Source organism: Diaporthe citri (genome assembly GCF_014595645.1).
Source record: "Diaporthe citri strain NFHF-8-4 chromosome Unknown scaffold_2, whole genome shotgun sequence".
Taxonomy (NCBI): Eukaryota; Fungi; Ascomycota; class Sordariomycetes; order Diaporthales; family Diaporthaceae; genus Diaporthe; species Diaporthe citri.
The window spans coordinates 3,487,478-3,506,584 of NW_025064847.1; the positions used below are offsets into that span (position 1 = coordinate 3,487,478).

A 19,107-nucleotide genomic window follows, 5' to 3' on the forward strand; every position below is an offset into this window, starting at 1 on the left:
TAACCATTAGGTAATGCAAGTTGCCCTTATAAACTAGCAAATTCATTATAAAGTTAATAAATATTTAAAACTAATAGCAATTTAAAGGAGGGATAAAGCAAAGCAAGCCTTATTATAGCCATTAACTAAGCTAGGTTTAGCGGTATATATTGCAATTCTAAATAAAACGCTAAACTACCTGTAATATATTATTTTAATAAAAGTTATGTAAAAGAACTTAAAAGGTCCCTTCCTATCTTAAATGCCTTATTATGGAAAAGTTATAAGCTTATTATAATATTAATATAGTAAGCAATTCTTAACTTAGGAGCTATAGCTAGCCTTAAAATTAAAACGCGCTATATATGCTAAGGGTATAATTAGCAATTTAAGCTGCTGTCTTAGCTTTTTTAAGGAATCGCTATTAGCTAAACGTAATTACCTTATAGCGAATTTTATATTATAAGTTTTATTAAACTCCCTTATCTTAAAGCATAGCTAATGCTAATTTATTAAATAGCTGCAGCCTTATAAGTATAATAGCATAAGCATTAAAAATTACTACTAAAATTAATTAAAGCATCTTAATTACACGATTTTCCTTTAAGGTTATTTCATTTTATTTTCATTATAATAATGCATTAAAACGCTATACTTGCATTCCTAAGCAATATTAAAGATTATAGCGAAAGAGGGATAAAGTTTTAGTTTATTAAGCCTATTTCTTTAAAAGGAGTTAAGGGCTAATAAAGTACTTAAGGCCCTTATAGTTTATAAGTATTATAAATAAGTAAAATATGCTTTAAAGTATAAATAATTATGCCTTTAAGGCCTTAATTACTGCTAATAGCTCCTTATTATAAATAATATAATTTTATTGCATTAAAAAGAGCTTTGTAAAGTAGTAGGCAATTAAGTAAAGGGCCCTTTCTTTTTAAACCAATAAGCATATATTAAAAGCTATTTTTAAGTAATTTACCTTTACCACTATGCTTAAATTTAAATCCCATTTAACTAGGATTAATGCCTTTATAAATGCTGCCTTAAGGTAGCAAAAGGCTATATCTTCCTTGCTTTCCTATTAAAAAGAAGTCCCCTTAATAATAAGATAAAGAAGGGAGTTAATAATCTTAGAAAAGTTCTTAATAAAGTTATGATAAAAGTTTGCAAACCCTATAAAGCTTTAAACGCCGCAAACCATTTATAGCGCCTCTTATTTTTAAATCGCCTTAACCTTTTTTAAGTTCGCTTAAATACCTACTTTAACCATAGCAATAAAGCTTAAATACTTTACCTTTTTTACTATAAACTTATACTTATTTTAATTTAAATTTAGCTTAGCATCTTATAAGTAATGCAAAACCTTTTATACCTTCCTTATATAATCCCTTCTTAAGCTTAAAGAAAATATTAATATATTATTTAAGTACGCTATTATATAGTTTTTTAAGATATTAACCAAGATTAAATTAATATACCGCTGAAATGTAATAAGTATATTAAATAAACTAAAGGGGCAAATTAGCTATTTAAATAACCTAAATTAAGTTTAAAATGCCATTAAATGCTCCTACCCCTTTGCTATTTATATTTAGTAAAAAGCTATATAAACATTTAGCTTTATAAACCATTAAGCATTAAAAAGGAAGCATAATATTTCCTTAATAAAAGGAAGGGGGTAATAATTTTGCTAAATTATCTTATTAAAGGTATGGTAATTTATATAAAACCGCTACCCTTTATTTACCTTGCATATTAAAAGGATTAAAATTGCCGCGGGCAAAAAGTTAACCTTTATCTAGCCCTTATTGTAAAATTCCGTAACTTATTTTCATAACTTAAGTAGCTAATCCCAGGGTATATTATATAATAAGCTCTATAGTAATGCTAGCGCGGACCTATTTTCTGCTAATAATAAATAAATATAGTAATTAAACTAACCTTAATGCAATAAAAGGGCGGAAGCTTATTCCTTATTAAAGAGGCTAATAAAGTTTTATACTTTCTTTAATAAGGGCTTAACTCTATATTATTTTACATTATTATTATTTCTTTTTTAAAGAGCTATAATTTAAAGAATTTATATAATCTTATTTAGGCTTATTCTTATTAAGGTAATATCCATTGTTTTATCGCGGGATAAGCGGTTTATTTATGCCTTTGTAATTACTTTGGAAATTAATTAAGCTAAACTACTTATATCTTGCTAACTTTCCTTCTTTATAACTATCCCTTAAGCTATATTAATTATTATGCAGTTATAAGCTAAGTTTAATAAGATATTATAATAATATAATTAAGGCAAGCTTAGCAAAAAATAATAAGCTATGCTTAAAACTATATAAGCTAAGATAGGGGCTTATTATGCATTAATATTTAAGGAAAGCTATATTATATATATAATATATTAACTTTGCAATAAGTTAATAATTATTTTTAAGTTTTTTAAGGTAAATAAAGCTATTAGCTTTAGTTTTACCTTTTATGCTTATTACTTATTTATAATAATATAGCAGCTATATCTATTATTTACTTAAGCAATAATAATATGCTTATAATTTATAATAATAAGGATTAAGAAAGAAAGCTTATTTAATTTATTTTATACTTATTAATATTATTTTTATATAAATTAAGCTTATAAAGGGGGTTTATGCTTTTAAGCAAAACTTTGCTTAGGAGCTAATCTTTTTCTTTAAAGCTAATAAGGTCCTCTTTATAAGGTATAGCTGGCTTTATAACTTAAATTTAGGTTAATATGGCTATAAAAAGGAGTTTATAGTTTACTATAAAGTATCCTTATTAGCTATAATATAGGCATATCTTGCACCCCCGCTAGGCCTCCTTTTCAAACCTAGAGATTTAGGGTACCCTAGCCTAGCTGCTAGCTAATTAGGAGGAAGAGGTGCTTTAATGCTCTTGCAGCTCCTTATTCCTAGCGCCCTAGCCCCTTATCATACCTGCCATAGCTATATTTATTATTATTATATCTTAATTCATTATTTATTGCCCTTAAGCTAAGGGCTTTAAAGAGTATAAGGTTAGGCCTATATATTATTAATGCTTAAGGTTTTATATTTTTAACTTATAAGCAATTTAGCAATATATATTTATTACTTTATTATAATTTATATATAAAATTAATGCTTTAATGGCCTTATTATAAAGCTATAAAAAGAGCTAATTATAAAAATAATTTAGCTTTACTTTACTTAATTACTTAAGGCCCTTAGCTTATATTATTAGTTATTTAAATTAAATATAAAACTAAGTAAAGCCATTGTGATCTTATATTTAAAATATCTTAAGCTTAGCTAAAGTAGCTACTTATTAATATAGGTTTTTATAGCAGCGCTTTAAGTATTTAAAGAACTTATTTATATTAAAGCTATTTTAAAGCCTACTTTGCTTATAAAATGCCGCAATATATAATTATATCTTAATAAATAGCTAATTTTATAAGAAAATTTAATATTCTTAAAAACCCTTAATAAAGTTTATATTAATTCGCAACTTATATTGCATTATAATCTTTTAAGCTAAAAAGCTATTTTAATTATTATTAAATAAGGGCCTAATTAAAAGCAGCTTGCATTAAATTAAGGGTAAGTTAAAAGGGTTTATATATGCTTTAAGCTTTGTAAGTTAATAAAGTATTGCCGTAAGGAGAGATATAATGGCATTATTATTAGCATTAATAAGCATTGCTATAAATAGCTAAAGGAGGTAAGGCGCTTCCTAAGCATTTTTATGGCTTAATATTAAAGTAAATTAGGGAATCCCTAGCTATGCATTTTATAAAAAGGTTAACATCTTAGGTATAAAGTTATTTACCTTTATAATATAAATATTTTCCTTAATATAATTTAGAAATTGCAATTTAATGTTATAGATTAGCCTTAAGCGTTTATTAAAAGATACTTAAAAGGAGTTATGAATTGCAATATCTAAGAAGTAAATTGGGCCCTGAAAGGGCCTAACTTTGGATCTATCTTTTAAGTGTGTGCTTCGTTATGTAAGAGGGTTGGGTGCAGTGTGGGCCCGGCATGGGCATGCATTACGGCTTGGGTAATAGCCCAAGCCCATTACAATTTTCATTAATTAAATTATTAAGCATTTTTAAAATAAAAGTTTCTTAAAATAAAAAAAAACTTAATAAACTATTATTATTTATTTTAAGTTTTATTATATTAAGTTTTATATAATTATATTATAAGTTTATAATATAAAAAGATTTTAAATATATATTATAAGTTAACTTAAAGTTATTTATAAAAAATGCTTAAATAAGGTTTATATTTAAGGTATAAAGGAAAAGGTTTGCTTTTTATTTATATTTATATTAAAGCTTATTTTTATAAGGCTAAAGCTTATTAATTAATTATAATAAGCAAAGCTTAAACTATAATAATTAGTAATTAAATTAAAAAAAGGTTAATTAAGATAAAAAGTTAAATATAATAAGTAGCTAATAAGCCTTATAAGCCCTTACTTAAGCATTACTTAAGGCCTAACTTAATACTCTTTACATTCCTTAAAATAAGTAAGATGTGGTTTTAAGAGTAACTTTGGGTGCCAAGGAGTGCCAAGATACAAAACTAAGCCCGCTAACCGCCTCTGTTAGCAGATTCTCTTTACCGGGGAGGGTGGAATTCATCATGCCGATTGAGCACCGGGGCCGACGCCCCTGGCCCCACAAATGGAAATAAGACGCTGGCTCGGAGTCGCCCGAGATCTGCCAACCTAGGGGGGCTGGTGGACCATTGCAGCCGTCTTGCCGCTTGAGGCTCTTCACAACCTCCCCTTTCCGCGTGCAACCTTCACAACTAGCTTACTGCACACCCGATGCTCGGTTCGCATGGTGGAAGCAGCCCAGGACTCGGCGTCTCTCCCCTTCATAAATCCTATGCCAGGACCGCCTGTCTCGGCAAGTTGCCCCCAGCACTCACCGACCACCTGGACCTCCGCCGAGTGCAGTTGTCGACGGATCAATTCTCTAGTCTTGGCGGTTTCAAATTATATTGTTTCCCTCCAGGCCCCCCTTGGAGCCGCCGTCGTTGTCATTGGCGCGTCAGGAGGATGCGGCTCAGGTACAGCTAATCGTCCCCTGTCTTATGCGGGTCGATGTTTGATGTTTCTCCGTTTGGACTTGCCAGATCCTTACAGATCCAGGCCCTCGGTTCGCGATGGCATCACGAGCCTATGAGAGGCCTTCCACCAAGCTCCTTTTGTGGAAGGCCGGCCATGTGAGGCCCTGGCATACCCACTTCAATAAACATGAGCGCCTATGATCCCGGAAGTCTTGCGACAGGACGCTGGGCAATTTCCCCCCCCCCCCCTTTCGTCCCCTTGCAGTGACGCGAAGATGGGTAGCACACATGGCAGAATATACTTATACCAGGCCGGCTGGACAGTCGATCTCTTCCATCTGGTGTTTTTGTTTCTCTAACCTCGTTCAATTCGGTCGTCTTCACACCGACAACATTCATTCATTTACGGGTTTGCCTGGGGCTGCCATTCATTTCAACACTAGCTGTTAACCATTGTCAATCGTTCATTCAAACCAAAAAAAAACCTCCTCGCCCCCTCGCTCACCAGTAGTGAATATCGCATCAAAACAAAATGGCTGCCAGAACGACCCTCGCTCTCATCGCCTCCGCGACCCTCGTTGCTGGACACGGCTACGTTACCAACGCTACCATCGGAGGATCGGATTACGAGTTTTATCAGCCATATCAGGATCCTTACCGGTCGCCTGCTCCTGACAGGGTCTCCCGCAAGATCACCGGCAACGGCCCGGTCGAGGATGTGACTTCGTCCGCCATCCAGTGCAACGCTGATACCGCCCCGGCTGCCCTCGTCGCCGAGGCCGCGGCTGGCTCCGATGTTGAGCTGTTCTGGACTCTGTGGCCCGAGTCCCACGTCGGCCCTACCATCACTTACATGGCCAAGTGTGACAACGACGACTGCACCACCTACGAGCCTGGTACCGACGCTGTTTGGTTCAAGATCCAGGAGAAGGGCCGTGAGGGTACCTCCGACACCTGGGGAGCTGTAAGTACCCTGACATAATTCTCCCGCTATAGAGCTTGCCTGGCTGATACATCCTCCTTAGACTGCTCTCATGACCGCTGGTGGCAGCGTCACCTACACCATCCCCGAGTGTATCGAGCCCGGCAGCTACCTCGTCCGCCACGAGATCATCGCCCTCCACTCGGCCTACAGCTACCCCGGCGCCCAGTTCTACCCCGGTTGCCACCAGATCAAGGTCACCGGCGGTGGCTCCACCGTCCCCTCGGACCTGGTCGCTTTCCCCGGCGCCTACAAGGGAGCCGACGCCGGCATCACATTCGACGCCTACAAGGCCGCCGAGTACACCATCCCTGGCCCGGCTCTGTTCAGCTGCTCTGGCTCCGGCTCCAGCGGCTCGTCCTCGGGGGTGGCTTCAACCAGCTCAGTCGCTGCAAACGTGGCCGCAGCGGCGACGTCTGACGCATCTGATGACGACGCTTGCGACGCTGAGGAGACGGTGACGGCAACGATTACGTCGTCAGCCCCTGTTGAGACCGGTTCGGCTGACGAGTGCCCCGCGGAGGAGGAAGAGCCCGCTGCCGATGAGGGCGACGATGAGTGTGACGCTTAAGCGATGCACACATGGTCTGCCGCGCATCCCACCTGCGTGATGAGACGTATCAACTCACTGCGGTGTGGGTGTTGACTGAGGCACGGTGGTCTGGATAAACGATCAAAGTGTTGGACACGTAGTGTCGAACGTGCTTATTTCATCATTGTAAATATTGGTGTCCTGGCTAGACTGGGCGAGAATATATATCTGCGGAACAACCTACCATACATGTGCTGTTGGTGATCTTCCCAAGTGTGCTAAACTGTTTCAACCATATGCTTTCACATTGAGGACAGGAAAAAAGATGACTCATCCTAATAGGTCATCAGGATTTAGAAGGCGATCTCGTGGATTTCTCATCTACCACCTCATGCAACAGCGTTGGAAAAGGTGTCGTAGGCTCCACGGGTCGGAACGTGCCACAGTGGTTTGAACATGCAAGGGCTCAAGAGCCAATGCAGTCCACAGGGGTCCCGATCATTTCGGGTGGGATTCGACCACTGCACACTGTACTGTAGGATGGTTCCTAAGGTAAGATTGTCTATGGGATAATGCCCTGTAGGATCATCTCCTGCGAGATAGTCTCCTGTGGGATAGTGGGATAATCTCTTGTGGGATAATCTCTTGTAGGGTAGTTTCTTGTGGGATAGTTTTATGTGGGGTGGTCTCCTGTAGGATAACATCTTGTGGGGTAGTCTCCTAGGTGGCAGCCTATGGTGGAATGAGTATCTATGAGGTAGTACTTTCCAACTTAAATTAAGCATGACTGGAAGAGAAATTGCCTGTGATGCTCATTTTTGCTGAAACCTATTTCACAGCCACCCAGGCACCTGACCACCTAACTCGAATGCAGAAGTTGCTCAGCAATCCACGATCCATAGTTGTAGCGGGATCAAGTTGAGAAGCAAGACACGTTACGAGCTGAACTCACAGCCTCAGACGCCACTGATACCATAGCCCTTCGGTGCTGACCACTTCGCCATTGCAGGTCTGTCATATTTTCCACGCTACCGGAATATACCGAGGCTTTATCATCACCTTCGTCCAGCTATCGTATCTTTTGTTCTGAAAAATTTGGTCACGCTCTCGCGGGCCAAAGTGTCCATAGAGTGTCAAGCGGAAAGGCACGCCACTGCGCAGGGGAAAGCTGTGTGGTCCCGCAGCTGCACCGTCATGCACCGTAAGCCACGGCCGTAAGCCGTGATCCCTCCGCCAGCGCTTGTTTCCCGCGGCCCACTTCGCTGCTGCACAAAGGGTCCCATAGACGCGCCTTCAGCCTCTGCAGGAAGACGAGGGATCGATCACTCCCCGTTACGACCCCGGCGATTCGGTACCACATCCCCACCTCCTGCGGATCGTGGCTGCTGGTAACCCCATCATCTGTCATGCCGTGTAAGTCAACGGGCAAAAGTCCCATGCCGGACTCGAGACCAGCTTGAATGAGGGCCGTCCTCGGAGTGGCGGCAGCGTAGTGAGCCGCGTGGGATCCACGGATGCAGCCGGGCAGCAGGATACACCCAAACAAGGACATGAACTGGCGCGCGAAGGATTCAGGAACCACAGACTAGTAGAGCCTAGCGCATTTTTTATCTTGAAATCTCGATACGTGGGCGAGGAATCGGCGATGCCACTCCTGCCGACGTCACACAGAAGAACCAGGGTTTGACAGGTCCAGATCTCCCTGTTGGTAGGGGTTGATGAGACTCTAAGAGAAAGCTTGTTTCCTCACCCTCCTCCTTCCGGGTGGGCCTCGAGACGCGCGGTGCTCTTTTTTAATGATTTTGTGTCCCGTGCTTCAGACCTGGGGTCTTCTTCCGTGGCAATTACGTGCCTTTTTTCATCTCGCCTCGTTCTTGCCACCATGTCGCCTCGACCAGCTGTCAAACTTGACACACCGGTAACCTACCGGCTCTACCTCAGCCACAGACTACCCCCGAGCAAGAAGGGCGGCTTCGTGGGCCCGATATGTGCCTGCCGAACAGCAAAGACGATCCAGGTCCCCAAGTCGCAGCAGCGGTTGGTCCTCCGACAGACCATAGCGAAGGCAGCAAGCCTGGAGGTCGCGAGACATCATGCTCTCCCGCTGGATAGCTTCACTGTGGCGATAGACCGTGCGATTATGCTGTTCCGGCGCGGATGTGCGGCGAAAGACCAAAATCTGCCAGGGGTAGATATACGGAGCGAGGACTCGTGGTCTGACGCGGAGGAGGCAATTCAGTTCTGGAGCCACCACGGCCTCGCCGTGCCCGTTTGGATCGAGTTCTACGTCAAATCACCGCCGGACCGCGGTCACTCGTTCGCCTTGCCCAGCAAGGCGGTCCCGCCGAGAGGGAACGAGATTGCTATCCACCAGGCTCTCGCCAACGAAGAAACCCAGATCCCCAGACTTCGCGACACTTCATCCACTGCTTCAAGTACGGTCATTGCAAGCGGCTCGACGACGTCTGAGAGCAGTCGCGGGTCGTCTGGGTCGGACGATGAGATGTGAAGTGCCGCGATTCCAATGTGGAATTTGAAGTTGAAGAGTCACGCTGAAGTAATTCAAAGAGGCATAAGTTACGCCAGCAAGAACACCAGGCCAGGTCTTCGAGCAGTCCAGGGAGGCAGGCCTGGTATTGTCAAAGCCAGATATCAGACTTGATGATGTGACGTCGGCGCGGTGAGGAAGAGAGAATGGGCGGTTAGCAGGTCCAGCATGACGGTGCTCGTGCGTATGGCCACCGAGTCGGGAGTGGCTCCCAGGGTATGTAACTGCATAGAGGGTGCGAAGCATCATGGCCGGAGTTCTCGGGGCGTATTCAGGGACAGCGTGTGCTTAGAGTTGTCACTTTCCTTTCACCCAGACAGATAATACCTTTGCTGCTCGACCTTGATCGCGACAGTGAGGGCCACATTCAAACAGCATGTCTCATCCAAGCAGCAATCATACGTGACCGGCCATCACGGCCCACTCACTAACTCACGCCCACAGGAGGCCAGCGAAACGGCCCCCAGTGCTCAGGGCACAGATCGATGGGCTTGTGCAACAAGGCTTCGGGCAATGAATGACCCACGCCAAGGATTCTCCTAATCATGCAGTAATCCTTCTGCGTATGTCAAAGAACGCCTAGACCTAGGTGTGAGAGGCTCTTATGAGGAGTTAGTTGGATGGGATAAATAAGAAGGACTGACAGAAGGGGCGGGAAGGCTGACTGCTCGAGTGCGTGTGGCTGACTGTCATCAACGCCACTGGGCTTTGGTGACTGCAGCTGGCTGACGGGTGCCTGACCTGGCATGTTTGTGGGGTCTTGGGAGTCATCATTGCGTATGGGCTGCCTCAGCTGGCAGATATCGGCGAGACCAGTGATGTTTGCTTCGTAAATGACATCGAAGACAGACCATGTCCTGAAGATGTTCGGTGGTCGAAGGTCTGGGCACCTGAGGTTGGAAGTGAGACCCTAACCCCTGCCCAACACATCTGGGTAGCTAGCTCCCTTACCTTTCCAACTTCCAAGGCTGCTTGGAAAGTGTACTGGGCTGGGAACGGATCTTGGCCGAGGCCAATGATCCTCAGACTCAAATTTATGGATTACTTGTTATCTGATCCAACAATGGACATGTATTGCTGCCGGAAAGTCCCACAGAGTCGCTGTCTAAGGAAATATGTGGGCTTGTCATACGCTCTTAGGAGCCCTGTCGCCTGCTGCCATCCCGCATTCACCGTATCCAACACCTGCTCGCCTCGGAACTGAGGTCATGTAGAATGATTTTGCAGTCAGAGGCAGGGCTTTACTTTTACCATGACTTACCCGCGCAGTATTCGACCTCGTAGTCTGTCAGTATAGAAGCGTGACTGCCTCTGCATTTTGGTTTACTTGTCTGATCTAGTGCTCTCGGACAAGACCCGTGTGCTGGTGACGAGGCCAGGACGGGAAAGACATGGAGTTGAGCGAGTTTCCATAATGTCTCTGTAGAGCTTCCTAATTAGGGAACTCGCAAAGCAGACTGAGCCATGATGTTTTCCACAATCCCTGATCAAAGCCGGGATTTCACAGGCAACGTCGCGTGGTTTTTTGTAATGGGCCGCGGAACTGCCCACATGAACGTGCCCCAGATTGCTCAGGGAAAAAAGCGGGCATGAGCATCTAATCTTATCTCATCTCCGAGGCTTCGGTTCGGCCTCGACGCCGCGCACACCAGCTCCTCGACTCCGCGATCGCGTATTCCTCGAACGTTGGCCTAGCCAGACTTTTCTTGGTCTCCATTCTGTACTTTTCTAGTCCGTCCTGTAGTTGAATGATTGATTCTCACATTCCGTCTGGTTTTCCACGGTAGACTTGTCCTCTCCGTGTCTTGGGCGCCCTTGCTTCTTTTTTTACCTCGGCACGCCGGCAATCCCACCCACATGCCGCACTCGCGTGTCTCTGTCCTAGCGTGACCTGTATCGAGACTTCGCCAGTCTTCCCTGCTTTTGGCAACCTGTTTGCGAACCTGTTTGCGAACCTCACTCCTACTCAGTAGGGAACCTCCGACACCACGGCGAAAATGACAGAGACAGCATCCGCCCCCGAGACGGGCGCAACCGCCATCGCCGACCTCCCCACGGGCGAGCCGATCCCCGCTTCCGCACCAGCAGACTCGAAGACATCCAGACCAGCACAGACAGCAGCATCCAGGAGGAGCCTCGCGGCGCTCCTCAAGACCCTCCCCTCCAACACAGACGCCTTCCTCGCCCACCTGCAGCGCTGCCTCGCCACGCCCTCGGGCGTCGACACCCTCCTCCTCTTCATCTGCTACACGTCGCGCCTCACCGGCGCCGCCCTCGCCAACATCTCGCAGTCCATCCTCCGCCGCTCCTCGCCCCGCGAGCTCATCGCGCTCGCCTTCACACTCCCCGACAAGACCGCCCTCGTCGTCGAGGCCGCCGGCGGGAGCCCAACCCCGAGCTCGGCCGTCGCGGCGCTCGTTGCACAGCTCGCCGGTGTGCTCGGCACAAGGCTCAAGAGCCTGGGCGGCCTCGCCTCGGAGGCGCGCACCATCGCCCGGCTGTGGAGCCTGGTGGGCATGTACTTCTGGGCCAAGCGGCTGGTCCTCAACCTCGTGGCGCGGAGCAGAAGCAGCAGCGACGGTTCAGAAAAGGCGGCGGCAACAACACAGGGCGGCGAGAGCAAGCTGGCCACCCTCGTCGCCTGGGCGCAGCTGCTCTCGTGCGGCGCCTTCCAGGTCCTCGAGAACGGCGCGTACCTGTCGGGCCGGGGCGTGCTGGGCTGGACGCCCGCGCAGCAGGGGCGGGCCTACGTCGTCGGCGCCCGCTTCCTCGGCTTCTACACCTCCCTCGAGCTGGGCCGCCTGCTCGCCGAGTTCGTCGCCAGGCGCGACCGGGACTACGGCGCGGCCAGCGCCGAGGAGCAGGCCGAGGTCGACGCCATGAGGCGGAGCCTCGCCATCAACATGGCCTGGGCGCCCCTCGCGGTGCACTGGAGCCGGGAGAAGGGCTACCTGACCGACCTGGTGGTCGGCGCCGGCGGGTGCATTCCCGGCGTGATACAGATGAGGAAACTGTGGAGGGAGACAGCATGAGCACAAGGATGAGCGAGCGTGGCTGGGAAACACAAGATGCTCAAGCTTTACTCGGGGAGAGTCAGCAGGAAGACTTCGAGTAAAACGTCTGGCCCGTAAGTCGTCATGGATATACAAATTAGGCGAGGCATTGGACTCGGCGGGATTGTTGTTGTACATATGCGACGCACACATAGAATTATCCATCACAAATAGAGCACTTTAGATCATCGTACATGGTGGTATTGTTTTCATCCACTGCTTTATGAGCCCAAAATTACCGCCACCAATTGCGGGTCCCTTTCAACGACCTGAACTAGAGCTCTCTGGCCCCCGGTCTCATATGACCCGTCTTCCCTATTTATCTAGTAATACATAGTTTGGATATCATGAGCTTTGCGTGCTCCCCAATCTTTGCCGCTGATGCAGGTCTTGACAGACCACCGTTCCAAAATGTCAATCAGCTCATGAGTGACGCTGATAAACAATCATAACCCTCCTAAATTCGTGATCGTCGTCGTATAAATCAGAGACTCCCATAACTCCCGGCGCTGATTTAAATACACAAGCCATGAGGGACTTGCTCATCCCCTCTCTAAAATATCATCGCTCGCTGCTGCGTTTTCCGAGACCAAGCCATGCCTTCTACCGGAACATGACGCCAAGAAGCATAGCACCGACGGTGAGGCAAAGCGGCCAGTTCGCACAGAGCCTCGGCGAGAGAGAAACCTGAGAATCGAAAGGGCTGCCACCGCCTCTACCACCATCATCCTGGGATGACGGTGTCGCAGAAGCAGTCGTGGCGCTCGTTGTGAGAGTGCTCAGCGACTGCGTCACTACTTGCGAACTCGTCTGGGCTTCACTCGTCGACGGCGTGAACAGCTGGGAAGACGCGGAACTGAGTGTCGGTAACGGCGGGATTATAGTGAAGCTGGAGGTAGCTGAAGCAGTTGATTGTATTGGTGGAATAGCCAGAGTGCTCGAGACCGGCGGGGGCTCGGGCGTGGGTATTATCGTGAAGGAGCCTATGCTCCTCGAAGTCGTACTCAGAGCAGGGGGCGTGAAAATTATGGGAATTGTTGGGACGATGGTCGGTGGCACGGCTATGCTGGTCGGCGGCACGGCTATGCTGGTTGGCGGAGGCTGTATGCTGGTTGTTGTCCTTGCAGTCGTGCTCGTCGTCTGCGCCAGCGTGATGTCGTCCCCGTCCCCGTCGCACGTATGCAACAGCAAGACTCCGCGTTGTGCAAAATCAAGCACTGAGTCTCTGGTTGAGGAAACACCGTCGCACACCATGTCCACCACCTGCTCAACCGTCTTGATGCCATCCCGGCACGTATCGGAGCAGCGCTGTCCTGATTCGAAGTCGGCTGTGGTACATCCCATGAACGGAGCATTGTATGCCATGTTGCACATTGTGGGTAAGACCCCGTTCGCAATCGGTTGGAGGTCATTCAGAGAGACTGCCGTCGCTGTTGACAGCATAGCTGCCAAGCCCCAGAGCTGTGAGGGCTGCCTCCGCCTCGCCCGGCCATGGGCTGCCATCCTGCCGGCTGCCTTCGTCTGTCCAGACTCCCTACTCAGTGTCTTGGGTAAGGAGGTCGTCATCGAGCCGAGTTGGATTCCATCCCACGAGAAAGGGCCCAGGGCCATGTGTTACAGAGACGAGAGCCGAAGGTGGGATTGAGTGCCGACAGCAGGGGCGAGAGGTCTTGTAGTCTTCGACTCAAGCAAGAATAAGATCTTTGTAAGTCCCAGGGCTGGGGTCGGTCCCTGCTCGTGACGAACCAGGTCAGTGCGGACTTGTGGCCGCCGGGTGGTTGGCCGAAACTCGATGTGTGTCAGGCAGTGGTAAAAGATGAGGTGATGTGTGCTAGCTTCCTGGTGATGGGCACTGCCCGAACACGGTTGAATAAGGCGGCAGAACGTGGGTGCCTTCCCGGTCAATGCGGCTGTTAAGCCAAGAATCCTTCAATTAAGATCTCAACTGTTCCAGTTGGCAGTTTTGATAGCTGTCGATCGTCACGAAGCCTTGCTAGTCGAAACACACACTTCGGTCCGCAGGCTGCAGAGAGATAAGGCTCAGCCGCACCCGGGACAGGCACAAGCACAAGCTTGCTAACCCAGCCTCCCGTCGTGACGGAGTGGCCTGCCTGGTCGTTTGAGCGTCCGTGTCTTCGTCTGGCCCTCGTGCGTAACAGAGATCAGGGCAGAGGGCTCCAAGCCTGTCAATATCGATTGCCGAACGTGAGCCGAAGAACTGGACCAGATGGAACGTGTGTGCGATTGTTGAATCTCAGACCACCAATCGCGACGTCGGTGCAGACTAGATGAAAAAGGTCGAGAAGACTGTGCCCGGCACAGAAGCCGAGGTGTGCGGGTGAAGAACCAAGCTCAATGTCGAAACGTGGTGGCTTTCATGAGAACTGGCAGAAGGCTAACCAAAGAAGAGGATACAAGTGTGTCCGATGATGAAGTGTGGTCTGCTGTGGTGGCATGCAAGGCACCGTCCAAGGATCCAAGGATGGTTATGACGGAGTGGCGAGTCACACTTGTTCCGAGCCCTGGTTTGAGGCCCCGAGGCGAACCACACGCCTAAGGAGGTGCAGGCTCGGCCTGACTGCGCGGGTGACGGAGAGGTGTGAAGGAGGTTCAAAACGCCAGGGGGTGATCGCTTCGACGGCCAAGGACGGTGTTTGAACAAAGTTGTAGATCGAGAGACCCCTGGAACGAGTCGTAGAGGACTGGACTGCGGAGTTGCCAAAAACCAGAAACTACCCAGGTAGAAACCAGAGACCAGAAGCCAGAAACACAGGAAACGGGAGGTGGAAGAGAGCCAGCGACGTCAAGCAGCCGTACCTTCCTTATTACCTTTTTCGCAAAGATCCGCCATCTTGACCCTCGTGCCCATCCGAGCCAGATTTTTTGCTGCCGCTGGCGCCGGTGGGCGTCGACAGCGACTGCCTCGGGACGCCTTGCCGACGCAACTGTGCAGCTTGGGCGCTCTTGCAGGCTGCAGGTGCGAACCCCCCGAGGACCCACGGCTGGGATTTGATTCGCTGCGAGGCAAATAGAGGCTTGCAGATTCTGTGAGCCTCCGTTGTTTCAATGGCCCGTTCTTGAGACCAGAAGCTGTGATCTGGGGGAGCTGTTGGCGTACCGCGCAGACAAGCCAATCCTGTCGAAACGCCAGCTGTCCGAGGCAGGTGAAACGCGGGACTGGGGGGGCAGAAGGGGGAGACAGGAAACGGCGTGCTCCCCCCTGCCGAGGCTGCCCGTTGGAAACGGCTGCTTGATTGGCTGGCAGGGGCCGATCTGGCGAGCTGTCCCACCCCCGGGAACCACTATTACACCGCCAGAAACAGGAACAGCGTGCCGGGAGTATCTGCTGCAGCGCCCATCTCGTGTCGCGAATCACGGTGACGATCCAGTTCGACACCGATCCTCGTTCCAATCAGGACCAAGTGACGGGCTGCTGACCTGCGGTTGGACTGGGCAGCCAGCCACTTGTCGATCTCACTGGCAAAACTCTCCGGGCGCAGCCAGCTCCCCCTCGTCTCTTACAGCACACATTGCGAGCTTCTAGGCCCGTCTTGGGATGGATGCACAGTCGCCTTCGTCCAGGCTGAGGATAGACCTGACGCCCAGAGCCTGTAGATATGTCCTCAAATGCAGAGGCAGAATCCAGAAGAGTGGCCGCGGACCCAGACATCGGGCGATGACGTACAATGCTATCGGTCTTGGATCATCAACAAGGGAGTGAGTAATAGCCAGTTCCTCGCGTCTTTGATCTGCAGACTAGCCGTTGCAGACTGTCAGGGGAGCAATGACGGTCCTATACGTCGCGAACTGTTTGTGCGTGGACGACAGTCAGTAAATTAGACACATGAGTCTTGGTACACATCACATTGTGGATAACATCGACAGCTCACTCTCTCCTAACTAGAGGTGAGCTTTGGACAACCGATTATTTACCATTTTGATGGAATTATCTCCGTCTAGACCAATGTAGAAGGAGTTGAACAAAATTCCACCGCAACTCAAGAAACTCGGGCTTGATATGACTTGTTATCGGGGCAGAGACTAACTTGACAACCGACAACGCTTCACTTCGGCACCACCAAATTCATGGCCCGGTCTTCCCATGCCCACATTGAAGTCGGAGCTAGTTCAATGAAGCTTTTATTGGTGACGACAGTCTTAGAGTAGCCCATGATCCCTCCAACACGGGCAGAAACCAAGTCAGAAACGCCGCATATATGTTACCGTACACATATACGTGTGTAAGCCACGGTAATGCTCTCAGCATTACCACGTCCCTCTTTTTTTTTTTTTTTTTTTGGGGGGGGGGGGGGGGGGGGTTTGGCGCAATAGTCTTTCTTGTGCCGTAACAATTTGCTTCCCCTAATTCTTCCCAAGAGCCCGAAGACGCACGTAGCAGTCCTTGGGCTTGTACGTGAGACCCTCCTTGGCCCCATACCCAGAAAGCTCCTCCGGGCAAGGGAGCAGCTCAAAGTTCCACACGATCAACGTTACCAAGATCCTCAGCTCGAGGTACGCCAGTTTCCGCCCAAAGCAGCCCCTTAAACCCAATCCGAAGGCGATAGAGGGCCCGGCCTGCTGGTCAAACTCACAAGGCGCCGCGCCTGAATCACCGACCAGCCATCTCTCCGGCTTGAACTGGCCAATGTCCTCGTCAACCCAGGACCGAGCCTTGGCTGCCTGACTGCTCTTGCTGCGTTTGGAGTCGTCAACTTCGAACGCGGGCTTGAGCATGCTAGGCCCACGAGTTAGGCACATCACGACGGTTCCCTTGGGGATGTGATGGCCCAGGAGCTCGGTGTCGCAGGTTGCTTGGCGGTCGACGAGAAGTGCGGCTCCGCCGCAACGGAGGACTTCCTCCATCGTGGCATCTAGGTAGTGAATCTTGGCGCTCGTGACCTCCTTGATAGTCGGGCTGCGGCCCTCGGCTGCGGCGTCGGCAAAGCCTGCTCGAAGGGCCTCCCGCAATTTGGTTTGGATCCGGGGGTTGTCTGCTAGGAGCTTGACGCCCCAGGACATGGTGGTACTCGTGGTATCGTGACCGGCAACAATAACGCCAAAGACCTGCGCCTTCGTTAGCACAGCTTTCAGGTTTCATTCCGAGACCTTTTATCTGCTTGCTTACCTCGTCGATCATCGTACGAGAAAAGTAGTCAGGGTGTCTGCCCTCGTTCTCTGCGAGCTTCTTTTCTCTAAGCACCATCAAGTCGACAGCTGACAGTACATTTTTCTCCTCGTGACCGTTCTCCTCCAGTCGTCGCAATGACTTGGAAATCTCCTCTTGAACATAGGCGTTCTTGATAGAAAAGGCTTTGCGAAAGTCAGGTCTCTTCTTGACTAACCACCACTTCAATTTTGGCATCGGCGATCCTTGAACATGTTCGATGGCGCCAGGCACGTCAAGGGTTGCCCTGATCTTTTCGTCACTCTTTCCTTCTGGGAAAACTATCGGGTCATCGACACCATTTCCACCCAGCTTCTTGATGTCCTCTGCCCCGAGGGCCTTGACGGCGTCAACCATCGGGCCGGTTGCGCTGCTGGGGAAGCTGCCGCCAAAGGTGAACGCCATCACAGCATCCAGGGCGGCATGGTAGATATCCGTCTCGGCAGAGAAAGGCCGGCCGTCAGCCAGCCGGGCCTTGTCGCTCCACAGGTCGATAAGCTTCAGCACGCCCTTGTACACCGTCGGTCCCGCGACCTCGTTCAGGAAAGCCGGAGACATGAGGTCCTGCACAAGCCTCCGGTGCCTCTTCCACTCCGCGTCTGTCTTCAGAACGATGTGATGGTCCGGTCCGATACCCCCAAGGGTATCGACAAGCAGGCTGGACCTATCAAAGTCCTTTCGGCGCATCAGGATGTCCTGAGACTCTCTGAAGTCACACATGACCAACATCGGCCTTCCTAGGGGGCGAATGAAGACCTGGAATAGTGGTGCGCGCAGCTTGGACTCCTGCTCAAGCAGCCACAGGTTGAATTCGCCGGTGCGTTGCGTCCCTTCTAATAGTGAAGGGATGTCTCCCAGAACATTCTTCCTGCCGCTCTCATTGTACGGAATGTCGGAAATCGGTTTGGGGAGTGCCCATCTGTAGAAAGCATAAAGAAGCAAGCCGACAATGGCAAATGCAAGAGTGTATGGTTGATTAGAAGAGTTGACATTGGTAACTCCTTGCTCGAGAGAGAGCGCGGGTAGAGGTGCACGAGACATCTTGTGGTGGATTAAAGTTGCGGCTGCCCTGGCACCAGTGGGACAATTGGCTCTCACTCAGCCGTTGTCGTCCGTGTCGCCGGCACTTCACTTATATACCATCGGCCAGCGGAGGTCTGATGTGGAGCATGAGTCCAACGGAGAACCCGGCTGGAATATCCATCCGTTTCTCTTCTCCTTTTCATCTTCCTTCCCCGCCCCTGGGCTACCCACTTCTTCCGGACGAGTCACGATCTACACAAATCTTCAACGTTTCATGGGGCAGGCGTGCAACTTTGTCGGCCACTCTCGACGGTTACCATCAATTCCGTGGAGCCTCGTATACAAAGTCATCGTCTTGGCTGCCAAAGATGCTTGGACGTACACAGCATACGTTTTAGGGCACCGAATTGAGCGGAAGGACAAGCTCGTTCTTCACGCCGGCACAGCAACGCGGCAGAGGGTGGGAGACTTTCTCCTGACCGATCAACAGAGTTCTTGTGATGAGCTGGACCAATCTCGACGGAGCTGATGACGACAGAGTAGTCATTTTCCTCTTTCAAGTATCAAGAGTGAGTGTTTTGGTCGGTTTTCCCCGGGCTCGGGCTTAGATTAGAATTCAGATGAGGGCCCATCGCGATGTCACTTGCTCCGCTTTCGATCAGTGTCGATGCTTTTCAGGCATTCTCCTGCGGAGCCCTGAGTGGGCCCGAAATCCTAAACCCGCTCCAGGGTGCTG

At 48.9% G+C, this 19,107-nt stretch overlaps 5 protein-coding genes across 5 annotated transcripts; 3 read left to right on the top strand and 2 right to left on the bottom strand.

Moving 5' to 3' along the window:
• Positions 1-5,601: 5,601 nt before the first annotated feature.
• INS49_006549 (uncharacterized protein) lies at positions 5,602-6,622 on the top strand (the record flags this gene model as incomplete). Its single annotated transcript, XM_043167320.1, has 2 exons — positions 5,602-6,033; positions 6,095-6,622. The coding sequence occupies 2 exons, from the start codon at positions 5,602-5,604 to the stop codon at positions 6,620-6,622; spliced, it is 960 nt and encodes a 319-aa protein (XP_043028464.1).
• A 1,843-nt stretch (positions 6,623-8,465) lies between these two features.
• On the top strand, positions 8,466-9,092 carry INS49_006550 (uncharacterized protein; the record flags this gene model as incomplete). Its single annotated transcript, XM_043167321.1, has 1 exon — positions 8,466-9,092. The coding sequence occupies one exon, from the start codon at positions 8,466-8,468 to the stop codon at positions 9,090-9,092; it is 627 nt and encodes a 208-aa protein (XP_043028465.1).
• Positions 9,093-11,128: 2,036 nt separating this feature from the next.
• INS49_006551 (uncharacterized protein) lies at positions 11,129-12,163 on the top strand (the record flags this gene model as incomplete). The annotated part of the gene is made up of 1 exon (XM_043167322.1): positions 11,129-12,163. One exon carries the CDS (start codon positions 11,129-11,131, stop codon positions 12,161-12,163), a length of 1,035 nt encoding a protein of 344 aa, XP_043028466.1.
• Positions 12,164-12,787: 624 nt separating this feature from the next.
• INS49_006552 (uncharacterized protein) lies at positions 12,788-13,549 on the bottom strand (the record flags this gene model as incomplete). Its single annotated transcript, XM_043167323.1, has 1 exon — positions 12,788-13,549. One exon carries the CDS (start codon positions 13,547-13,549, stop codon positions 12,788-12,790), a length of 762 nt encoding a protein of 253 aa, XP_043028467.1.
• Positions 13,550-16,546: 2,997 nt separating this feature from the next.
• On the bottom strand, positions 16,547-18,389 carry INS49_006553 (uncharacterized protein; the record flags this gene model as incomplete). Its single annotated transcript, XM_043167324.1, has 2 exons — positions 16,547-17,248; positions 17,310-18,389. 2 exons carry the CDS (start codon positions 18,387-18,389, stop codon positions 16,547-16,549), a joined length of 1,782 nt encoding a protein of 593 aa, XP_043028468.1.
• Positions 18,390-19,107: the final 718 nt, after the last annotated feature.